The sequence below is a fragment of the Sinocyclocheilus rhinocerous genome, unplaced genomic scaffold, assembly GCF_001515625.1.
Source record: "Sinocyclocheilus rhinocerous isolate Xijiao unplaced genomic scaffold, SAMN03320098_v1.1 scaffold2770, whole genome shotgun sequence".
NCBI lineage: Eukaryota > Metazoa > Chordata > Actinopteri > Cypriniformes > Cyprinidae > Sinocyclocheilus > Sinocyclocheilus rhinocerous.
In genome coordinates, this window is record NW_015659007.1 from 254,432 (window position 1) to 279,475 (window position 25,044).

Consider the following 25,044-nt stretch of genomic DNA (forward strand, 5'->3'; position numbering starts at 1 on the left):
GTTTGGGATGATGGGTACGTGTCGCCCCACGAGCTGCCCTCCGTCTCCAGCACTCGACTCTCTCCGGAGAAGTTCTCGGTCGAGACGGAGACTTTGGGTTCAGGGGTTTGGATTTTCTGCTCGGGTATTTCGGTCACTACGATCCAATCGGCCGCCGTCGCCGGACCGTCCTGTGCGGGTCGACTGGTCTGATTGTCTCTTGGTCCGTCTGTTGTGGCGTTTGGTGGGACTGTCGTCGGTACGACTGAACTCGTGGGCGGAAAGGAGGTGATTAATTTATCAGTGACGGTTGAAGGACTGGGCAGCCACGAGTGGCTCCACCATGACACCAGTCCTATAGAGACACTCGGGTATTTCGGTCACTACGATCCAATCGGCCGCCGTCGCCGGACCGTCCTGTGCGGGTCGACTGGTCTGATTGTCTCTTGGTCCGTCTGTTGTGGCGTTTGGTGGGACTGTCGTCGGTACGACTGAACTCGTGGGCGGAAAGGAGGTGATTAATTTATCAGTGACGGTTGAAGGACTGGGCAGCCACGAGTGGCTCCACCATGACACCAGTCCTATAGAGACAAATACAATACAATTATAGTGTTAATTATAAATAAAGTTCAATAGAAATATTTAAAAAAATTATAAATAATAAAAGCCCATAAAAAATGACTAAGATTTAAAATAAAATCTAAATTAGATATAAAATAAGTCAATTATATATATATGAAAAGTTCATTTGCAAAAACAGATAACTCAGTTTCAAAAATCATGCTTTTTCATTGTGCATTCCAATTAATCTCAATCAAACTGCAGGAACACACACACATATATTATGTAGACAAAAACTTTTATTTTGGATGTGATTAATCACGATTAATCGTTTGACAGCACTAAAAAAAGTTAAACAGAAATATAAAAAAAGACAAAAGCACATACCAAAATGACTGAAACTAAAACTATACAAAAAGCTACCTCAAAATGTTAATAAATACTAATAAAATAATCAATAATATATTAATAAATAGTATAACCTACAAATAATACTAAAATAAAACTTAATTAATTTCTCCATTAACTGAAATAAAGCTGCAATAAAATGAAATATGAAAATTTGATGAAAAAACTAACTGACAAAACTTCGATGAAAAATGTTGCCTTGGCAACTAACTGAAATATAAGCTGAAGCTGAAGTACAAAAAATGACCAAAACTAAAATTAAGTTAAAAAGTAATATAAATAAAAATCCAAAACTACTAAAAATGATGAAAGCACATAACAAAGAGACTAAAACTTGCAATAAATATTAATAAAATAATAATTTTATTCAGAATATTAATAAATACTATAATAGTAGCTTATAAATAATTCTAAAATAACACTAAAACTTTATTACAGGCTATACTATTATAGTATTTATTAATATTCTGAATTAAACCTTTATTTTATTTTTAAGTTTTAGTCTTTTTGTTACGTGCTTTTGTCATTTTTTAATTTTAATTACATTTTTTGTCTTTTTTTTTTGTCAATTTCACATTCATCATCACATATCAACCTTTTTTCATCTGTTTGCCTCAAGCAAATAAGCAGCACTAACAAGGTAGAGACTAAAAACACGCTTTCAGTAATGAGACTGATTAGTTAAAGACTCATTTCCAATGAGTTATTCAATGGGGTTATTCAATCAGCAGTTGTGTTGGATTCATTCCTCCGATCTGTTTTTTGTCTCTAGAGAGCGGCGAACCGTCTGCCAGACTCTCATTACATATTCACTTGACTCCAGTTCTTATCTACTCGTTTAAGACTCTTCTCAAGTCTGTTAGTGGTCAAGATTCACTAATATCATTACTATTGCTCATTTTAAGATTAGTGACCTGAACCAAATGTCAAATGTGTGTAACTCCATCGGTTCATGAATGATTCCTCAAATCATGTGTCTCAAGGTGATAAGATGCACCATTTTCATCACGTAAGGCTGGAATAATGGCTTTTGAAATATGAACAGATTTGAAAACACTAGGCATCATATACTTGATGACACTGTAAACAGTTACAAAGGAAAACTGGTCAATGTGCAATGAAATCAATTGGGATGATGATGGTGGATGATGATGGAAAAATTTGAAAATGGTTTGAAATTTACATTTTGTAATTCTGAGTTCATATCTCGCAATGCTGACTTTTCCACCTGCAAAATTGCGAGGAAAAAAAGTCAAAATTGTTAGATATGTAGATAGATGTTAGAAATTAGAATTGAATTGAACTTGAATAAACTTGAGATATAAACTCAGATTTATGAGAAAAAAAAAAAAAAGAGTCTGAATTGTGAGAGAAAAACACTTGGCCAGTGCATGTGCTTGCGTTCAGTTATGAATTGCATGCCGACACATTTCGCAATGCAACGATGCACAAAATCAATCTTCATCGCTAGAAGCTAATAACCGATTGCTAGTACGGCCGCAGGCCAAACGCTCACAGCTGCATTTGTTTCTGGCCCAAGGCAGCATCCTAATTTAAATGAACCCTCACAAATGAGTGCTTTGAAACACTTCACATTATAAAACAGCGCACAAATATCGAGTGAACTGTCTGTTGGTTTTGGTATGTCTTGTATATCAGCAGAACAAACCACACAAAGCACTGGAGCATACAGTACAGTACAGTAAGTGTGCTTAAGTGAACAGTGTGGTTGCACTTTTCCAGTTTCTGGCTTCCCGTCTCAAGCTTTCAACCCTCAATTATGAAGCTTCCACTGGGACAGAGCCGAAATTTTGCCTTCATGGAAAATGGACTTTAATAATGTAGGCGACAGGCCTACTGTAAGTTTCCATTTGCCGTTAAACATTAATGCTGCCGGGTTCAGTTTGGGCCAAACAAGGTATCTGTATTAATGAAGACAGGAGGGCAGAGAGGACGCCAACTCAAATCCTCAAACTCTAACGCTCGGCCCTCCTCGACAAACGGAGAACACAATCTCAGGTTGTGGTTGAAGTGAAGCTGACAGAATAACATCAATGATCTCAACTTCCTCCTCTCGTTGTCCTGACTTCCTCCCGCTGGACCGGAGCTTGATTTATCCGACTAACATCACCCTCTCTCAGTGATGACGAGCAACTAAATCACACTTGAGTAGGGCCCATGCTTTCACAAAAAGCATGTCTAATAAAGTGCAATCATGAAACTTCTACTATTTAACAACAGTATATTTAAAAGTTATATAAAAAAAATATTTTAAAAATCTATAAAAATGACAAAAGCACAAAACACAATGACTGAAACTAAAACGGAAAACATAAAAAAAGAGCTGCTATTTTTTAAAAGCTTTTTTTTTAATGTAACATTATTTTTATTTCAGTTTTAGTGACTTTAGTGACTTCAACTTATTTTATTTTAGTTAGTTGCCAAGGTAACATTTAACATTTTTATTTAAGTTTTTTTAAAGCTAATTTATAATTCAAAATGTAAAAAAAAAAAAAAGTATATAAATAATATTAAAATAACACAGATTAAAGTTGTTTTTACTTAATGCACTTAAATATAATTCAATTTGTAAGGCCTAGTTCCTAAATTCAGTTTTCCCATTTTAATTTGTTCTGAATTCCATTTTTTCCATTCTGTTTTAATGGTTAAATAAAATTTTAGTAATCAAAAAAACATGGCTAATTAATAGAAATAAAGGAACTTATACTAACAACAATTTAAAATTTTTTTTTTACAAATATAAACATTTTTAGGTCCCTATAAAATGAATTTCCCCCCCAAATTCAGATTTTTTTTCTGGATTCTGTTTTAATGGTTACATTAAATTTTAGAAATCAACCTATAAAATGAATTTCCCCCCCAATTATTATTATTATTATTATTAGAATTACCCTTTTCTGGATTCTGTTTTAATGGTTACATTAAATTTTAGAAATCAAAAAGCATGTCTAATTAATCAAAATCAAGAAACATACCAGTTAACGACAATTTATTAAACGTTTAACAAAAATAAAATTTTTAGCACCCAATGAAATCTTTTTTTTTTTCAAATTCTGTTTTAGTTTGTTTATATTCTGTTTTAGATTTTAATAATAAAAAAGTATCTCTAAATAGTTTAGTTTAGTCAAAATTGCTACATTTTTATCAAAATAATTTTACTTTGCTGCATTCTTATTTTCTACAGTGTTTTAAAGAAAGTATTGATCTATTTCTCGAAGAAAAAAAAAACATATACTTTGAAAGTTTTTGTAAATATTCTGAAAAAGATTGTATTTTTATATGTTCTGTTATCATTTTAAAATGTTAGTAATTTTGTTGTGTTTCTCATTTTTACTAGTTTTTGTGTTTTTTAATACGTCCGTTTAGTTTTTAATTATTTTTCATTTACCATTTTTAGTTTATTTACTTTTTGTTATTTCAGTACTTCAAGTACTTCAAGCGGTAAAAACGGTCTGGACGGAACATCAAAAATTATTTCAAAATGTATAATTGATATTGTGGATTTTTAAAAATAGAGTTCAGATGCAAAAGCAAAAAGTGCTGTTTGAAATTTTCTTCAAAAATGAGCATTTTTCTCAGGCTCCCTTACCAAAAATAAGTATACTTCAAGTTTATTTTATTAAGTATACTTAAGTAAAGTTCAAGTATATTTTTAAGTACACTTTATGTAGTAGGTACACAAATATCAGTGTACTAGTATATTATTGTAAGTGTACTATTTCAATACACATTGGGACTAAATTGGCCCACTTTCTAGTATATAAAAGCATACTTTTAAGTATACTTTAAGTATAACAGTAGTAAACTTTGAACTAGTTTACATATATGTGTTTAGTTTGTACTGCAACTGTATATTTTTAAGTATACTTTATGTAGTAAGTATACAAATATCAGTGTACTAGTAGTATACTTGTAAGTGTACTATTTCAATACTCCTTGGGACTAAATTGGCCCACTTTCTAGTATATAAAAGTATACTTTTAAGTATACTTTAAGTATAACAGTAGTAAACTTTGAGTACACAACTAGTTTACATCAAAATGTTTAGTTTGTACTGCAACTATACTAAAGGTGAACTTATAGGTATACTGATAGTTTACTAATTAAATACTTGTAGTAGCATTTTTAGTACACTTTGAAGTATAATCTCAGTAAACTACTAGTTTATATAATACTAGTTTTATACTGCAAGTATACTCGTGAGTTTTCTTTAAGTGAACTTTACATCATACTTTCATACTTTAAGTATACTACTATGTTCCTATTTAGGTATTAATTTGTATATATTTTGTTATATAAATATCTGAACATACAAAACATCAAAAGAACAGGGTATCTGCTTGTAAATAAACATTTTATTCTAGCGTCATGCATTCTTTTTTATAAACACTTGAATGTGGGTAAGTTTAATAAATAAAAAAATAAAGAAATAAACAAAAGCTGAAAAAAAACCTATGAATTGTATTCAGAATGATAATCCAAACGTAGATGGAGTCAACCAACACCCCAAAGCTTGACAGTCATTACCTCTTCATGGGTCTACAATTTATTCCATAACGTTACACAGTTTTGATGCTGTTTTATGTCTGATGATCGTGTTAGAATACATGTGGAAGCATCTGTTGTTTCGGTTTCTTCTTCACTTGTGTTTTGGAAATTCTGTACAGAAGATGTGTAATAGCGCCCCCTACAGTATAACAATGAAAACATGGATTCCCTAAGCGCTAAGTATAGCTTAAATTTATTTTTTACGTCAATAAGTCAAGTATACTTAAATGTCATTTTAAGTATATTTCTGAGAAGTATATAAAGCACATCTCTGAAAAGTACATAAAAAGTAGACTGAAAGTATACTTTCCTATTTATTAGTTTAAAAGAAGTATACTAATAGCACACTTGAATAAACTTCTTTTTCGTAAGGGCTTCTATGTTTATGTTCAGATATTCAGATATCAAAAGAACGTATTCATTGCTATTAAAGTGAAATTACTGAACCTACACATAGGATCCTGAGAAAAATGCTCATTTTAGAAGAAAATGTCAAACGGCACAAAAGAGGCTTTTGCATCTGAACTCTTCAAATATTGATGTTGATAATATCGCCCAGCCCTACTTAAAATGCATTTTTCCTTTCAGAAAAAATTCTGTAAATCAGTCGTTTTTGTTGTGTCGCATCCATTTCTCTCACCGATCCGTCAGAAGTCCTCAGCTACAGTGAAGATCAGAAACAGAAACCCTTTTCTTTCATATTTACCTGATCCGGGCGTAGCAGTGGGTCTGCCGTCCGTTGCGGGCGTCTCCGTCGCAGCCGTGCTCTTGGTCGTGGCCTCCGCTTCACGTCCAGTCAAGTAGCTCCAGGGTTTCCATAACGAGCTGACGATGTTGGTGAGGGAACCCTTGGCCTTTTCTTGAGGAGCCTCTGAAGGAGCCGCAGGACTCACGGATTGACCGGACAGACCTTCGTCCTCGTCCTCTTCCTCTCGGGCCGAGCCGCCAGGACTCAGATCCGGAAGCACCTGTCGGCTGTCTGGGAAGGCGTCCAGCTGGCTGCTCCAGTCCATAGACGTGTCTCCGGCTCGCAGACGGACTGTCAGATACTCGGCCGAGAGCTCGGCGCCCTCAGCAGCCATCAGCGGCTCTTTGTCCAGATCCACCTGTCCGGTCCAGTTAGCGGGTCGAAGGTCAGGCAGGTCCGGCTGGCCGGCAGTCTGTGCGTCTGAATACAGTCAGATACAAGCTAATTTAACACCGAAACAACACTTTTTACTTTCAAGATATGACACTTTTCTAAGCGAACTGGACATTTAACAATAATTCAGTTTGCTCATTCATTGGCTGCACTGCGAATACAATAAATAACAAACTTTACCAACATACACGACAAAAGTTTGAGATTGGTAAGAGTCTCTTCTGCTCACCAAGGGTGCATTCATTTTATCCAAAACACAGGAAAAACATTTAAATATTATTGCCATTTAAAACAGCTGAATGTATGTTAAAATGTAATTGATCAAAGCTGAATTTTCAGCATCATTACTCCAGTCTTCAGTGTCACATGATCTTCAGAAATCATTCTAATATGCTGATTTGCTGCTCAAGAAACATTTCTGATTATTATCAATGTTGGAAACAATGCTGTGCTGCCCGATATTTTTGTGGAAACGGTGATGCATTTTGTTTTTCAGGATTCACAGATGAATAGAAAGTTCAAAACAACAGCATTTATTTTGAAATAGAAATCTTTTGAAACATTATAAAAGTCTTTACTGTCACTGTTGAGCAACTTAATGTATCCTCCACGAATAAAAGTGTTAATTTCTTTAAAAAAAAAAAAATAAAATCACACTGACCCCAAACTTTTGAATAGTTGATTGTCAGAAAGCTATTTGTTTATACTTTTGATGCAGCTATAATTTATATAACACACTTGCTGGAACATTTCTTAATCATTTTCAACACATTCTAACTTCTACAAAAACTTGTACCATCACATGAAATATTTAAATCAGTAGAATTTAAATCAAAACATTCTAAAAATGTTTGCAAAGTCATAGAAACAGAACTGAAAAGCAGCAAAAACAGCCTGAGAGGGTGAAAATGGTCCTGAATAAAAAAAAAATCTTAAATATAACTATAATATATAATATATATAATATAATATAAGTAATATAGCTATATTAATGCAAAAAACCTTGATTAATATTATAAGTGCACTTTTGTGAAAAAATAAAGATAAAAAATGGTCCCTTTAGAAATAAAACAGACGTTCTGCTGATTAGCATGTCAGTATTTTGTTGCAAAGAAAGATGGGTGAATTAAAGAGGCTGTTTAAGAGTTTAAAGGGGGGTCTAATGCTATTTCATGCATGTTGAGTTATTTACACTGTTATAGAGTTGGATTCTCATGCTAAACATGGCCAAATTATTTCTGTGCCAAATACACTCCTTCCGGTTTCGTACAAGTTTCATTAAGTTTTCATTAAGCCTCCAGGAGCTCGGCTGTTTTTGGAGAGAATCGTAAACTGTATCTTTCTTTTATAAATATGAGAAAACTAAAGACTCTTTGGAGATATGAAGGATGCAAAACGTACTACTTTAAAGGTACTCAAGATTAACATGAGATTGGGTGAAACTGTGTGTTATGTCCCCTTTAATTTCTAAATGAGGATGAAAATGATCCTGAAAAACTATTCTCTGATGCAAAAACCTTTAAGTGGACTTCTGGGGAAAAATAAGAAGTTCTGATGGATTCAGTATTTAATCTTGTTGCAAAGAATGATGAACTCTTCTCAGTATAAATGAAAGTGAGTGAGCGAAAACACAAATGAACACCCAAATAATCCAGTAATCGCTGAAATGAATCGTACCGCTGCTGGAGGAAAACGATTCGGATGCGTCCTCTGAACCGCCGTGACGTCTCGCCCAGCTGTTAGTCTGATTACACACGAGATTCAGAGCCCGTCACGCTGAACGGCGTTCCCCTAGCGTTTTCGACGCAGCTCGAGTTCCTGAAGAGGAACTAAAGACTCTTTGGAGATATGAAGGATGCAAAACGTACTACTTTAAAGGTACTCAAGATTAACATGAGATTGGGTGAAACTGTGTGTTATGTCCCCTTTAATTTCTAAATGAGGATGAAAATGATCCTGAAAAACTATTCTCTGATGCAAAAACCTTTAAGTGGACTTCTGGGGAAAAATAAGAAGTTCTGATGGATTCAGTATTTAATCTTGTTGCAAAGAATGATGAACTCTTCTCAGTATAAATGAAAGTGAGTGAGCGAAAACACAAATGAACACCCAAATAATCCAGTAATCGCTGAAATGAATCGTACCGCTGCTGGAGGAAAACGATTCGGATGCGTCCTCTGAACTGTCGTCTCTGGTCATGTACCTCCACGGTCTCAGTAAGGACTTCACGATGCCTGTGAGAGTCTCCTGCACTTTCTTTTCTGTTGACACATTCAATTCAATCACTCAGATTCTCTCTCCAAACACATCACTCAACCGCTGGAGCATGTGCAAGAAACGGCAAGGTCACGGGTTCGACTAGCAGAGACACACGTGCTGATAAAATGTAAACCTTGAATGCGCTGTAAATCACTTTGGATTAACGTCTGTCAGATGAATAAATCTAGATCAATATGTACAGAATGACATACCAGCTACTATTTTATACTGTGCAAAGTATGCAAATGTTATTAATGCATGGAATATCTGACTACATTTATAAATGTGAAGAATACAAAAACAGCACTGAATAATGCAGTGAACGACTTTCCATTTCCAGTGAGACAAATTTAAAAAAAAATTTACATAATCTTGACCATTATTTGCCTTATTTAACTTAGTATGCAAAATGTCGACAACTTTTTAGACAATCTTAAACTTTTACACACTAGATTGATTTAAAAATGCAAATAAAGAAGCTTATTTGCAAGTGAGTGTGAGGTTGTATGTCCTCTCTACGCAATTTTAAAAATGCAAACTATCATTACTTCCACCATTACAGCTGTGTTACAAAAAGTATGCAATATACTGTAGATATTGTGCAGTATGCTGAACATCTCCAATAATAATATTTACATTAGAAATCTCTTACTGTACTTTTTGATCTATTTAAGGCCTCCTTGCTAAATAAACGTATTAACTTGTTAAAAAAAAAGCTTAATGATACCAAACTTTCGAACGGGAGAATATGTGTCAAAGGTATTTATAGATAAGTTTTATATATAATATACTGACAGCTATAAATTCATATAAACACTTTTGTTGGAAAATACTACTCATTTCTGTTTAGTTTTCAACCCATTTTAACTAATGAGCATAAGACTAATTTACATTAAGTAAAACTAAATTAAATTAAACCTGAAAAACTAAATTAATTATATTAATAATAAAACAATAAGTACTAAAAAATCTAATAAAAATAAATTAAGAAAAATGAGAGTCATCAGACTTACTAATTGCTTTCTGGGTTACTACCGATTTTTTTTGTAACTAAAATAAATAAACAAATAAATAAATTGCAACTTGTTAGTGTAATGCTGTATTAATAAATAATAATAATAATAATAAGTATTATTATTATTATATTTCTTATATAATATGCCTTAATATTATGTATTAAATACTTATTTACAAAGTAAATAAGTATACTAAATGATATTCTATTAAATATGCTATGTATTAAATTATTTATTCATTTAGTACATAGCATACTTAATAGAATATCATTTAGTATACTTATTTACTTTGTAAATAAGTATTTAATACATAATATTAAGGCATATTATATAAGAAATATAATTATATAGAAATATACTTATTATTATTATTATTATTTATTAATACAGCATTACACTAACAAGTTGCAACATCACCAAAGTGACATATTAAAATCAGAAGATTTAAATATAAATCCAAACAAGGTTTGCAAGGTCATTTAAATACCAAACTCTTAAAGGTACAAACAGCAAAAACAGCATGTTTAATTCTAAACAGAGGGTGAAAAATGGACCTGAAAAACTAAATTATGACTATTTTCACATGAAAACCATGACTAATACTACATGAATGGATTCTATGATGGACTGAGTATTTAATCTTTGTTGCAAAGAATTATGGGGCCTGTACCATGAAGCCAGATTAGCTGGCTAGCAGTGTTAATTTTGACAGCAAATTTTGATTTAGTTTTAGTCTGTGTAAATGTATTTAAATTCATATTTTTCAAACTTTTTAATCTTTGGCAGTGAATCACAGGTAAAGGGCATGTGAAAGGCTGTTCATGACTGATGTCACGCTTTCAAGTGTTCGTGCGCTTGCAATGACTTACAAAGATACATAACAGCTACAAGTGTATGCACTACTTGCTTTATTCTCTTGCATCGTCAGATTTATTCATATGTCTGCTCTTCTCTTACTCCCACATATTGGTAAGTGTATGTTAGCTTATCCCGCCGGTTCATATGTACGCATAACCTCAGAACCATGCAGCAGATTCGTTCTGAATGAATCTCTTCCCAAATTGTCCCTTAATTACATGATTTATATATTTACTATAGCCGTAATCCATTACACAAGCCATATTAAAATAATAATAATTATTAATCTTTTACTTTAAATTAATATAAATATATACAAATAATATAGAATGTAAATTAGCTTTAGAATCAATAGATAAAACTTTAAACATGACTACATAAGAGTTTAGATTTTTGAGTCTCTGTATACCTATATGTGACCCTGGAGCACAAAAGCAGTCATAAGTAGCACAGGTATATTTATGCATGAATGAATGATATTTTTTGCAATTTTACACATAATAATCCACGATGATCACATTACACAAAACTGAAATTGCACGTCAAAATAACACATTGTCAATATTTTTTGAGACCCCCCAAAATTTCACAAATCACGTTTTCAGGGGAGCCCAGGTCTTATTAAGGGGAGCCGAGCTCCCCCTAGCTCCCCCGTAGTTCGCACCCTGCTTGTAACCCTGAGTTTGTTCAGCCACCATCATGGTACAGGCCCATGGACTCTTACAGTTCATAACATCCCTTAACCATGATCAAATCCCTATTGCATGGGCTAGATCAAAAAATAACCAATAATAATGGTTTCTGTAATGCACGACTGTGTAACATGCAAAATTGCTAATGCATACCTCTATAGCAGAAAGCATCGAAGCGCGCCGTCCCATTGTTCAGTTCTGACGGTGAAACGGTTCGGACGCCAGGTTCTCCAGCGGGACAGTCCGAGCGCAGCAAGCTGATGGAAAACCTCACGCTGCCGTCAGACAGCCAGGCCGGCTCGCAGTGCTCCAGCCCAGAGCTCCAGGCCAGATAGAGCTGACCCACGGTCGCTAGCCGGCCGCCCAGAGCTGCACAGTGAGCCACGGCCTCCGGGCGAGTCAGTCTGTCAGGAACACCGGCGGGAAACACTTCACCTGCACAACCAGTGTTGGGGAAAGTTACTTTTAAAAGTAATGAATTAAAATATTGCGTTACTCCCTAAAAAAGTAACTAATTACATTACTTTTATGGAAAGTAATGCGTTACGTTACTTTTGCGTTACTTTTTAAATCTGGGCAGGGCTTGCTTGTTTGTTTTTAATATAAAAAGTTCTATTTTTAGCAAATGTAAAAGCCCTTTCACACCAAAAAGTGAAAGGAATAAGCCTCAGGCTGAAAGAAAAGTAAATTCACGTACAGTAGAACGCAGGAGAAGAAGGTTCAATACTCTTTAGCAATAAAAAAAAAAACAATGAAGCACAAATGTTAGTTTATCTAAAGTCATTTTTGCTTATTAGTATGGTTGAAATGGATCATCAAAGGTCAGCAGCAAAGACATTGGTTAATAAAATGGGATTAAATACATTTAAATTTAAGATATTTAACTATTGCAGGTTTGCATCATATTTGGAGTTTGCATTTCACTGTTTTAATTCATTTTGATGAATACTGAATCTGTCTTTTTGCGAGCAAGACGAATTAATGCATGTTCACATTTAGTCTAGAACTACAGTAACATCAGCCCAGAGCTGCACAGTGAGCCACGGCCTCCGGGCGAGTCAGTCTGTCAGGAACACCGGCGGGAAACACTTCACCTGCACAACCAGTGTTGGGGAAAGTTACTTTTTAAAAGTAATGAATTAAAATATTGCGTTACTCCCTAAAAAAGTAACTAATTACATTACTTTTATGGAAAGTAATGCGTTACGTTACTTTTGCGTTACTTTTTAAATCTGGGCAGGGCTTGCTTGTTTGTTTTTAATATAAAAAGTTCTATTTTTAGCAAATGTAAAAGCCCTTTCACACCAAAAAGTGAAAGGAATAAGCCTCAGGCTGAAGGAAAAGTAAATTCACATCCGTACAGTAGAACACAGGAGAAGAAGGTTCAACACTCATTAGCAATAAAAAAAAAAATTAGCACAAATGTTAGTTTATGTAAAGTCATTTTTGCTTATTAGTATGGTTGAACTGGATCATCAAAGGTCAGCAGCAAAGACATTGGTTAATAAAATTTGAAAAAGTAACTCAGATATTCTCTTGTAAATTAAAAAGTAATGCGTTACTTTACTAGCTACTTGAAAAAAGTAATCTGATTACGTAACTCACGTTACTTGTAATGCATTACCCCCAACACTGTGCACAAGCACATGAGCAGAACAACTGGACAGACGGCTTGTGCATTCAGCTGAATCAATGCACAACACTTTCAGTAAATATGTATGGGGAGTTTATAATAAATGTTACAAAACAGCATCATGCAACAAACAGCATCGTCAAAAACCCATTACATTGATTTCTATTACATCTGAAAGCATCTTAACATTTGTCATCCATAAATTACGGCATGATGATTTTGGTAAATGATTAAAAATGCACCTTTTTTAAAACGGTTATGAATTATTCATATGTTGTGACTATTAGCTCCACATACATTTCTGTGGTGTTATTGTAATAGATAGATAGATAGATAGATAGATAGAAATTAAATTACAATAATACATTAACTACATTAAAGTGCCCCTATTATGCCATTTTTAAGGTTGCTAATATTGTTTTATGAGTCTCCTAAAACAGGTTTACATGCATGCAAGGTCATAAAGGTTTTCTCAAAAAATCTGAATCAGTCTCTCTAAACCCCTCCTTTCCGTGAGCCCTCACTGCTGTGATTGGTCAGATGGCGCAGTCTTTTGTGATTGGTCCAGAGCCGTAGAGAGATTGTCTCTGGATTGGTCTAACGCGTACATCGCGTGTCGGAAACAAAACGCCCATTGCCATGACGGAATGACAGCCCTGGAGACTTGTCAATACATAGAAAAGATGGTATCGATTGTACCTTACCAATTCGAACCGGAGTCTGATGATGAAACGGTTGAAGTGGCTGATCGACAAGAGACTGATTCGCAAGCACGACTGGAGCAGGACGTTACTAGTACTATCATAATAGTCGGATATGGTTTGAAACATTTGATTGATCCCATTTGTCCATGTTAAACGTATTTTCCGGAATCTCACCTTGCATGTCATTGGCGAAACAGTAAACATCAAACAGTTCCGAAGGGTCCCGTTTCCCATAATTCCTCACTCCAGGAGAAAACTCTGCGTGTCCATAGCAGCCGAGCTCGGGTCTCTGTATGGGATACCTGCGGAGAGGAGAATATCCATATGTAAATAAAGCTGTGCTGTCATGGAGATGCTAATAAATAATTTCACTACAATATTATAATAGGATCCTTATAATAGCTCAAGGTGAAGCATGTCTGTCTGGCTGGAGTTTAATAGTCCTTCATCAACACTGAAAGATATGCTGTGATTGCTAAAGTTCACAAACAACTGTCCAAACCGTCAGGAGGAACTTCACAAAGTCAGTTCCCTTTCAGTCGGTCACTCCGAGTCACGTCGGTGACCGACGAATTGGGATCTCGCCTGAGAGCCCTATCATCTTCGAGTGTAAACTAAACGAGGCAATGCACATTGGCATGCGATAATTGCATCCGGCTGCTTGCCCGAGCCTGACCCAGAATTGGCGGCTATCCAAGGGCTGTAAGTTCTCGTCCATTCTTACGGCCAAGGCTTACAGAGCCGCTGGACAGGCTGCCTCCGCCCTGCTCACCATGGCACTCCTGCAGGTATACCAGGCCAAGGCACTAAAAGAGTTGCACGAGGGTAGTTCTGACCCCGGGCTGATGCAGGAGCTGCGCACCGCGACGCCCCGGGGCCTACGCAAGTATGCGTTTCCCCCAGTGAGCCTACTTGCACAGACACTGTGCAAATTCAGGGAGGTTGAGGAGCAGGTCCTGCTAGTTGCGCCTTACTGGCCCAACCGGACCTGGTTCCCAGAACTGATGCTCCTCGCGCATTCCTCTGAGGAAAGATCTACTTTCTCAGAGACGGGGCACCCTCTGGCACCCGCGTCCAGATCTGTGGAACTTCCACGTGTGGTCCCTAGACGGGACGCGTAGGTCCTAGGTGATCTACCCCAGGCGGTGGTAGACACCATCACTTCGGCAAGAGCACCCTCTATGAGGCATGCCTATATCTTGAAGTGGAACCTTTTCGTTGAACTCGCCCTGAGAGCGACGAAAGTCACTGCGCACTCCCTGGGTCAGACGATGGCCACGTTGGTGGTCCAGGAGCGCCATCTCTGGCTGAACCTGGTAGATATGCGGGAGACCGACAAATATTGTTTTCTCGACTCCCCTATCTCCCAGGCCGGCCTATTTGGCGATGCAGTCGAGAGCTTTGCCCAACAGTTCTCGGCTGCCCAGAAGCAGACAGAGGCTATCAAGCACACCCCGCCGCCGGCTGCAGCTGCAGATGCCTCTCCAGACACGTCCCATTGCCAGCTGTTCTATTCCCTGACCGGGGGAACCCTCGGCATGGATGCACTGGTGCACAGCTGGCCCCAGGGTCAACGCAAGTATGCGTTTCCCCCAGTGAGCCTAGGGGAACCCTCGGCACGGATGCACTGGCGCACAGCTGGCCCCGCGGTCTACGCAAGTATGCGATTCCCCCAGTGAGCATACTTGCACAGACTTTGTGCAAAGTCAGGGAGGATGAGGAGCAGGTCCTGCTAGTTGCACCTTACTGCCCCAACCGGACCTGGTTCCTGGAACTGATGCTCCTTGCGACAGCCCCTCCCTGGGCTCATTCCTCTGAGGAAAGATCTACTTTCTCAGAGATGGGCCAGATCTGTGGAACCTCCACGTGTGGTCCCTAGATGGGACGTGTAGGTCCTAGGTGATCTACCCCAGGCGGTGGTAGACACCATCACTTCGGCAAGAGCACCCTCTATAAGGCATGCCTATACCTTGAAGTGGAACCTTTTCGTTGAATGGTGCTATTCTCACCGGGAAGACCCCTGGAGATGCCCGATCAGAGCTGTGCTCCAAGAGGGGTTGGAGCGAAGGCTGTCTCCTTCCACCCTAAACGTATATGTTGCCGCAATTGCCACACATCACAATCCTGTAGACGGTGAGTCTTTGGGAAAGCACAACCTGATCATCAGGTTCCTGAGGGGCGCAAGGAGATTAAATCCTCCTCGCCCTAACCCCGTACTCTCTTGGGATCTCCCTCTGGTGCTTAAGACATTGCAGAGGGCCACTTTTGAGCCGCTGCAGTCTGCAGAGCTGAGAACTCAGTTGATAAAGACAGTGCTCTTAACTGCGCTGGCTTCCATCAAGAGGGTAGGGGACCTGCATGCATTTTCAGTCAACGAATCGTGCCTGGAATTCGGGCCAGCTAACTCTCACTTTATCCTGAAACGGATATGTGCCCAAGGTTCCCACCACGCCTTTCAGGGATCAGGTGGTGAACCTGCACAGGTAGAACTGTTTGCCTCTCCAGACATGTCCCATTGCCAGCTGTTCTATTCCCTGTCTAGGGGAACCCTCGGCACGGATGCACTGGCGCACAGCTGGCCCCGCGGTCTACGCAAGTATGCGATTCCCCCAGTGAGCATACTTGCACAGACTTTGTGCAAAGTCAGGGAGGATGAGGAGCAGGTCCTGCTAGTTGCACCTTACTGCCCCAACCGGACCTGGTTCCTGGAACTGATGCTCCTTGCGACAGCCCCTCCCTGGGCTCATTCCTCTGAGGAAAGATCTACTTTCTCAGAGATGGGCCAGATCTGTGGAACCTCCACGTGTGGTCCCTAGATGGGACGTGTAGGTCCTAGGTGATCTACCCCAGGCGGTGGTAGACACCATCACTTCGGCAAGAGCACCCTCTATGAGGCATGCCTATATCTTGAAGTGGAACCTTTTCGTTGAATGGTGCTATTCTCACCGGGAAGACCCCTGGAGATGCCCGATCAGAGCTGTGCTCCAAGAGGGGTTGGAGCGAAGGCTGTCTCCTTCCACCCTAAACGTATATGTTGCCGCAATTGCCACACATCACAATCCTGTAGACGGTGAGTCTTTGGGAAAGCACAACCTGATCATCAGCTTCCTGAGGGGTGCAAGGAGATTAAATCCTCTTCGCCCTAACCCCGTACTCTCATGGGATCTCCCTCTGGTGCTTAAGACATTGCAGAGGGCCCCTTTTGAGCCGTTGCAGTCCGCAGAGCTGAGAACTCTGTCAATAAAGACAGTGCTCTTAACTGTGCTGGCTTCCATCAAGAGGGTAGGGGACCTGCATGCATTTTCAGTCAACGAATCGTGCCTGGAATTCGGGCCGGCTAACTCTCACATTATCTGAGACCCCGGCCCGGATATGTGCCCACGGTTCCCACCACGCCTTTCAGGCATCAGGTGGTGAACCTGCAAGCGCTGCCCTCGAAGGAGGTAGACCCAGCCCTACCTCTGCTCTGTCCCGTTCACGCTTTACGTATGTAACCCTCGTTCCCTGAAGGAGGGAATGGAGACGTCGCGTCCCATCACCACAGTTGCTGTACGACCACGGGGCACCGGGTCACTGGCTCGGCTCCTCAGCGAAAACCAGAATATGCGTTGCACCTGCTGCCTACTTATGCTTGTATCGTGACGAGCAGCAGCTGGATGCAATTATTGCATGCCAATGTGTATTGGCTCATTTAGTTTACACTCGAAGATGATAGGGCTCTCAGGCGAGATCCCAATTCGTCGGTCACCGACGTGACGTCTCCATTCCCTCCTTCAGGGAACGAGGGTTATATACGTAACCGAGACGTTTAATTTAATCTATCTATCTATCTATCTATCTATCTAAATAAATACATAAATACATACATACATACATAAAAACTTTAGCTAAACAAATCTTTTAAAAATATTACTTTTATTTTAAATTAATAATAATAATAATAATAATAATTGTTGTATACATTGTGTAATGTATAATATTAATACACAATGCATAATTAAAATAGTAAAGTAATAATAAAATAATGTATTTCTTTTTACAAACTATTCTTATTCTTCTTATTATAGTTATATTAATTGTATATTATGTATTAATATTATGTATTTAATATTTATGATTTACTAAATTAATAAATATACAAATAATTTAATGTATAGAATTATAACAATATAAAAAATAATACAATAATAATAATTTTATTTATTTGATTATTTACAAAAAAATCTATGTATTTATATTATGCATTCAATATTTATTATTTACTAAATAAATAAACATACTAAATAATATACTATTAAGTATACTATGTACTAAATACATATGTGAATTTCTGAAAGCTCAAAGCAAACCTTCAGGAACAACCTTACAAACTGAGTTTAATTTGTGTAGACCCATAACAAAAACATCATTCATAAAATATTAATATATAATATTAATTCATAAATTATTAGTAAATTATTATTATTTCAAAATTATCATTATTTTAAATTATTATTTTAATTATTACTCATTAAAATTGTGTTTCAGGTTACAATCAAGTTTGACTCAACACTCAGTTTATAAAAAACCCCAGATATAATTTGTTTTAGCATTCTATTACACTCTCTGATATTTCCTGACTGATGCTCATGAGTCAAACCTGACGCTCTGGTCTCTGAGCCATCCGGCCGCACAGCTGTTCATGCCGGAGTGAAACGCCGCCCACAGCTGCTCAGGGGTCGCGACCTCAGCCGAGTTCTCCTCACACGCGCGAATGGCCTCGTCGAACGACAGCGAATAACGCTCCGCGGGAGAACGGTAGTGAAACACCACACCTGAAAACACAGAAACATGAACATCAGAAAACAACCAGAGGCGCAGACAAGCACTGGGGATAATAATTGGCCAATATTCATGTTTTTCAGTGGTCTTATACTTTTTTCTCTTTTAGAAGAGGTCAGAACAGTTTATTATATTTTACATTTATTTTACACTTGTCACAAAACAGTATTAATAAAATAATAATTAATAATAATATATAATATTAATCAATAAAAGTACTATTTCAATTTCTATTAAATTATTATTATTTTCAATTATTATTATTATTAATTATAACCACAACAACAATAATAAATAATTTAACATTTCGCCACCTTGGAATTATAAGGTTCTATCAGCATTCTGAGCAGTTTTGAGATATTGAGCTTCAAAATGTTTGTGTTCCATAGACTTCTGTAGATAGAACCCTTTTTGTTTTCTAAAAAAAAGGTCCAAAATGTACACAGCTTACAAAAGAAACATCACATAATGTAAATAAGTTGTCCCAGAATAAGAATATGTGAATAACTCAGATAGAACACCTTATAATTCCAAGGCGACGATTTTTAAAAATATATTTATTTTTTTATCATTTCTTTAATTTTCACTTATTAAAATTGTTTCAAATGACGATAAAGCTCAACTCGTCCCTTAGTTTGTAAAGACAAATATGAGTTTAATTTGTGTAGACTCATTACAAAAAGTATTAATAAAAAGTATAACGTTATTGATATATAATTAATATATAATATATAATTTTATTCATTTTAGTAAAACTAATGTATGTGCTTCTGTCATTTCTATTAGTTTTTTGTCATTTTTATAAGATTTAAAAAAATATTTCTACATAGAATTTATTTTAATTTTAGTTTTAAATAATTTACTTCAGCTTAAACTTCATTTCATCTCTAGTTTTCTTAGAATTTTCTAACTTCAAGTTTAGGTTTTTTATCTAATATTTATATTTTATTTTATTTCAGCTTTGTTCAATTACCAAACACAATTTTTAATATTTTTAGTTAACAATAACAACACTGTTTGAAAGACCATAATTTATCCTGAAATGTGTGTAATACTATAAAATAAGTATAAAAAAGTCCTGGAAAAGTACAGTAATCAAATATTAAATCATCAAGTGTCATTATTCAGCTCAATTCAATTTAGTCTTGGTTCAATAATAGTATAATAAAATAAAATTCAATAAAAGTGTCAGAACATTAAATCAATAATATCACTAAATATCAATCGTCTGTAACAGAGCATACATTATGTAGAACATTTGAGTTGATTTATCTGCGGTTTAGCGTAATTTCCCTCATTAGGTGTCACCTGTTTTCCTCAGAATTCACACAGCCCTCGTTCACAGGTAATCGATCTCACCGCTCTAATTAAAGAGTTACGGCCAGTTAAGCAGTTAATGAGAGCCTCTGATGAAAATTAAAATAAAGCCGAGCTAAAGTTAGACGGGAAATGAGGGAAAAAGCTGAAATGAATCTGATATTGACAGTCTGAATGGATGTAATGAGAGGGTAATTAATTCACAGCAGACTCCTGGACTCATAACGAGCCGCCGCTTTTCCTCAATGTTTATCTGAAAACTGCTGCTCACGATAATTTTAACTCGCTCACTGGGGGTTTACAGACAAATATATTGATCTGTAATTTTCTCTTAATTGAACTGAGAGAACCTACAACATTATTACTGCAGTCATTTTCTGTAAAGCTGATTTCAAACAATGTCCACTGTCAAAAGTGCTGTATAAATAAAACATTACACTATTATTTTATAAATATTATAAAATGATTTTTAAAAAACACATATTATACATTAGTATAATGTGTAAAAATATATTTTAAAAAACATATATATTAGTATTAAAATAATTATAAAAATATAATTTTATAATATAATATCTAAATGCAAAAAGTTTTTGTTTAAGTTTACATTTTTCTTCTAATCTAGATTTGTTCACAAATGTCAGGGCAGTGTTACTTTAGTATTATTTACAAACCATTATATTATTTATAAATATTTTAAATTATTTTAATATTTTCACTTTTCATTTGATTTTTAGGTTAGGTTTTAATAATTTTGTTATTGACAAATTTGTTGTCATTTTTAGTTATTTTTAAAATTTCTATTTAGATTTAATTTCTATTTATTAATTATAAAAATATAATTTTATAATATAATATCTAAATGCAAAAAGTTTTTGTTTAAGTTTACATTTTTCTTCTAATATTTATATGTTAGCTCATTTCAGATTTATTTCAATTAACAATATCTAGTATCTTCTATTAGGAAAAGTATAGTAACACCGGATTTTGAATATTAAATCAGCTCCCATTCATAAAAAATTATAAATTCAAATTCTCAATTTTTAGCTCTTGTTTACAATTTAAGATTATTTAAATACTATTACAGTATTTATTAATATTTTCGAATGAGCTTTTATTTTTATATTTTCAGTTTTCATTTTCACTTTAAAGTTTTAGTAATTATAATATCCTTTTGAAATTTGTATTATTTGTTTAAAGATTTTCCTACATATTTCGATACAGATTTTTTTTTTTAATTCAGTGTTATTAATTTTAATACTGAAGCTTAAACTTATTTCAGTTAATTCCTAACTTTCTCCAAAATTTTTCATCTAATATTTATATTTTAGTTTATTATAGCTTTATTTCAGCTTAGACAACAACAAGGATCATATTTTATACTGAAATCTGTGTAATGCTATAAAATATTTATTAAGTCTAGGAAGAATACAGTTAAATCATATTTAATATTAAATCAGCTCCTTTTCATAAACAACTATTAATTCAAACTCTTAATCTCAAACTATTAATTTCTAGCTATTGTTTACCATTTTTAAGGCAGTGTTATTTTATCACATTTGATTAATTCTGCAGCCTACAATAATTGAATATTACAGTTTTTTTCAACTGCTTGCACACAAAATCTTTTCTTGTCACACAATTTCTGAAAGCTGACACTCAAACAGCAGAAGCACACACCAAATCTGCAAAACCATACACTAATTCTCGGCCTTTGACTCAGTTTTCAATTTCATAAAACACTTTTTGCAAAACACAACACACAATTCTCTATGTAACACACACAAATCTAACAGGAATTGATATTATGGCAAAGGGGTTTGAATATTGTGTTTGTGATATTTTGAATGCAGTGCTTCATTTTGCAAGAGATGTGAGGCATTTTGCATTTTGTGTGTGCAATTCTTGGATTTGTGTGTAAAGTTTTGAAAAAAAGAGGCAAAAGTTTTGAAGATGTGTGTAAAGGCCCATTCACACCAAGCACGATAACTGTAAAGATAACGATAAAGATATAGTTCTAAAAATCGTTCTCAATATTAAAGAATAGCAGAGTCCACACCACAGCTATAACGATAAAGGCACAGAGAAACGATATCGCTGGAATCAGTTCCAGAACGATTTTTTTCCAAATAATTGACAGCCAATCAGAATCCATCCTGCTGTAACGAGCTGGAGAATTTAAAGCGGCAGACGCGTGTGCTCTTAGAATAAACAGACGATATCGTCCGCTGGTGTGGACGCTAATATCATTATCTTTATAGTTATTGTTCTTGGTGTGAACGGGGCTTAAAGGGCACCTATTATGCCCCTTTTTTACAATATATAATATGAGTCTCAGGTGTCCCCAGAATGTGTCTGTGATTTTTCAGCTCAAAATACTCCACAGATCATTCATTATATCATTTGTATCATATTATATCATATATCATCCATCCTCTGCACTTCAATAACTGTCTGGTTCAGCTCAGCTACCAAATCTGACCTCAGAAGACTACAGAGGGTAGTCCGGACTGCTGAGCGAATCATTCAAATACAAAATGCAGTTTTGAAATAATGATTTCATTTATTAAGGAAAATGTATTATGTTATTCGGTTAGCATTTATTTGTTTCAAGTAATGAAAATACTTTTATGGTTTTAGATTTCATTAATTATTCATTTTAGTTAAGTTAAACTAAATGAAAATGAAAAATGGTGCCTTGACAACTTGATGAAATAAAATAAATCTTTAAGTACTAAAATTACTACAACTAAAATAAATATACATTTAAATAAATATGAAAATTTTATTTTATTTCAGTTAATGTTTATTTAATTTCAAGCAATGATTTTTTTATGTTTGTAATTTTTATTAATTATTCATTTTAGTTATTTTAGCACTTCAAGTTAAACTAAAAACAAAACAAAAAACGAAATGTTGCCTTGGAATTTAAAAAAAACAAAACTAAAATTACTCAAACTAAAACTGAAATAAACATATAGATATAAAGTACAAATAAATATAATTATAAACATAATAATATTGTTTTATTTTATTATCAGTTAACATTCCTTTTCATGGTTTTAGTTTTAGTTCATGATGATGATGTCAACTGAAGAGAAAAGTAGTTCTTTGAGTTATTATATTTTGCTGAAAGATTATGAAGACAAATATTTCAATACATGCACTGATGAATCATTCACAATAAGAACATGAGTGTGATTTAAGGAAGCAAATACGACTCTTTTTCATTTGACATCAAGAGAAGTTCAGATTTTTTTAGATGTGATCCAAACAAAGGAAAAGCCCAGTTCACTGTTCCTCATAAAACCTGACGGATTATTACAGCAAAAGCCTTTGTAACGTCCTCAAACACAGAAAACACATGAATAATATTTGTTCTCCAGCCTGAGCGTCTGCTCTGGATCTCAGCGCAGTTCATTAAAACACTTCAGAGATGCGAGAGCAACAACAGAAAGATGAAGCTTCAGCTCACAATCCGACACTCAAGTGAGTTTGTTCTTCTAACAATGGGAAAGCTTTCGAAACGAAAAAGTTTTACAGCTGAACTCCATCATATTTTCGCTCGTATGAGCTGGATCTCAGTCTGATGTGTGTTCATGTGCATCTGAAGCTTTTTAGTTATCTGTCAGCTTCACTCTCAGTTCATCCCAGCAGATGAATCAGAATAAACACTGATGCACTGTAAATACAGTAGGAACACAGTCAAGGCTTTGTCGTCTAAAAGCTAAATGCATAAATGTGAATGTAAAGGTATCCCGTACAACTCCAATAATCTAAACCCAAGAAAAGAGAGAGATCCACTGTAAATTTGAACATGCAACACCATTATTCAGTCAATACTGGAAAACAACACATTTTATTTTATACTCCAGGTTATTTATAACTCAAGTATGGACAGCAGTTGGCATGTTTTCAGTCACAACCATTTCAACCTCTTTCATTCCCCAGCCTTTAAAACTGTGTTTACAGTAATACAGTCCTTTGATTTTAAAGAGGATTTAAAATGTGAAGCTTGTAGTTTTGTTAAAGATGTCAAGTGAAACCTCATGGAACAAGTTAAAAATGTACACTATTGTTTAAAAGTTTGGCATCAGTAAGAAATTAATATTTTTATTCAGCAAAGATGCATTAAATTGATCAACAGTGACAGTAAAGACATTTATAATGTTAGAAAATATTTCAATTTCAAATTTTCTATTTTCTATTTCACAGTTTAACAGATATTCACATAGAAAACAGCTATTTGAAATGACAATAATATTTCACAATTTACTGATTTTTTTGTATTTTGTATCAAATGAATGCAGCCTTGGTGACTTATTTTAAAAGTCTGATAGAGACTCTGTGATAGAAACACTGTGATAGTTGTGTATGTTTAACATTTATTTGTGATGAACTGCCTGCTAGACTTGCGTTGTAAGTGCATTACTGTAAACACATTTCCCACTGGTTTTTACACACAGATGCCGTCCACAGATATGCAAATGTAATAACCTGGAATATTGCTTTAAGTGAGAAGGGAAGATGAACGGATGATCTAATCTCCCAAATCCACGCTCTTCGCTGCTACCTCAATTATCTGTTGCGGGAAACGCATAGAAAATCAATTGCAGTTCTTCATTCCATATGGATTTAGGGATGAGTGTATATCCCAGCATTTGAATAATGATATAAGTGATAAAAGCTCAAATCTGCATTTAGATGCATTCACCCCCCACGGCTTTGTCTTTGCGCAAAAACCAAGTCATTTTCCTTCCTAATGAGACGTAACTCAAACACGTACGGCTGAATTTGACCAAAACACAGAAGAAGCCCAAAGAAATCATAAAGAAAACGAAGTCCATTTTGTCCTTAAATTATCATTAGCATAATGTTGATTATAATTACTGTATGTAATGTTTTACTGTATTTGTTTAAAAAAGCTTTATTTACATGAGTATAAAAGGCAGTAAAACAAATACTACAAATATGAAAATACCATTTACATTTTATTATATCCTTGTCATTATACTATAATTGTTTAATAACTCATTATAATTTATTATAATCGTTTTATAATAATTGCATCCATTTTTATAGTTAG

At 35.2% G+C, this 25,044-nt stretch overlaps 1 protein-coding gene across 1 annotated transcript in view; it reads right to left on the minus strand.

Moving 5' to 3' along the window:
• Window positions 1–25,044, minus strand: part of ncana (neurocan a) — a 63,829-nt gene that overhangs the window by 25,767 nt on the left and 13,018 nt on the right. The window contains exons 2-7 of the mRNA XM_016531767.1: window positions 18,460–18,743; window positions 13,995–14,122; window positions 11,637–11,918; window positions 8,803–8,919; window positions 6,224–6,685; window positions 2–334 (exon numbers count right to left, since the gene is read on the minus strand). Coding sequence (XP_016387253.1) covers window positions 2–334; window positions 6,224–6,685; window positions 8,803–8,919; window positions 11,637–11,918; window positions 13,995–14,122; window positions 18,460–18,743 — 1,606 coding nt within the window. The remainder of the gene's footprint in view (window position 1; window positions 335–6,223; window positions 6,686–8,802; window positions 8,920–11,636; window positions 11,919–13,994; window positions 14,123–18,459; window positions 18,744–25,044) is intronic.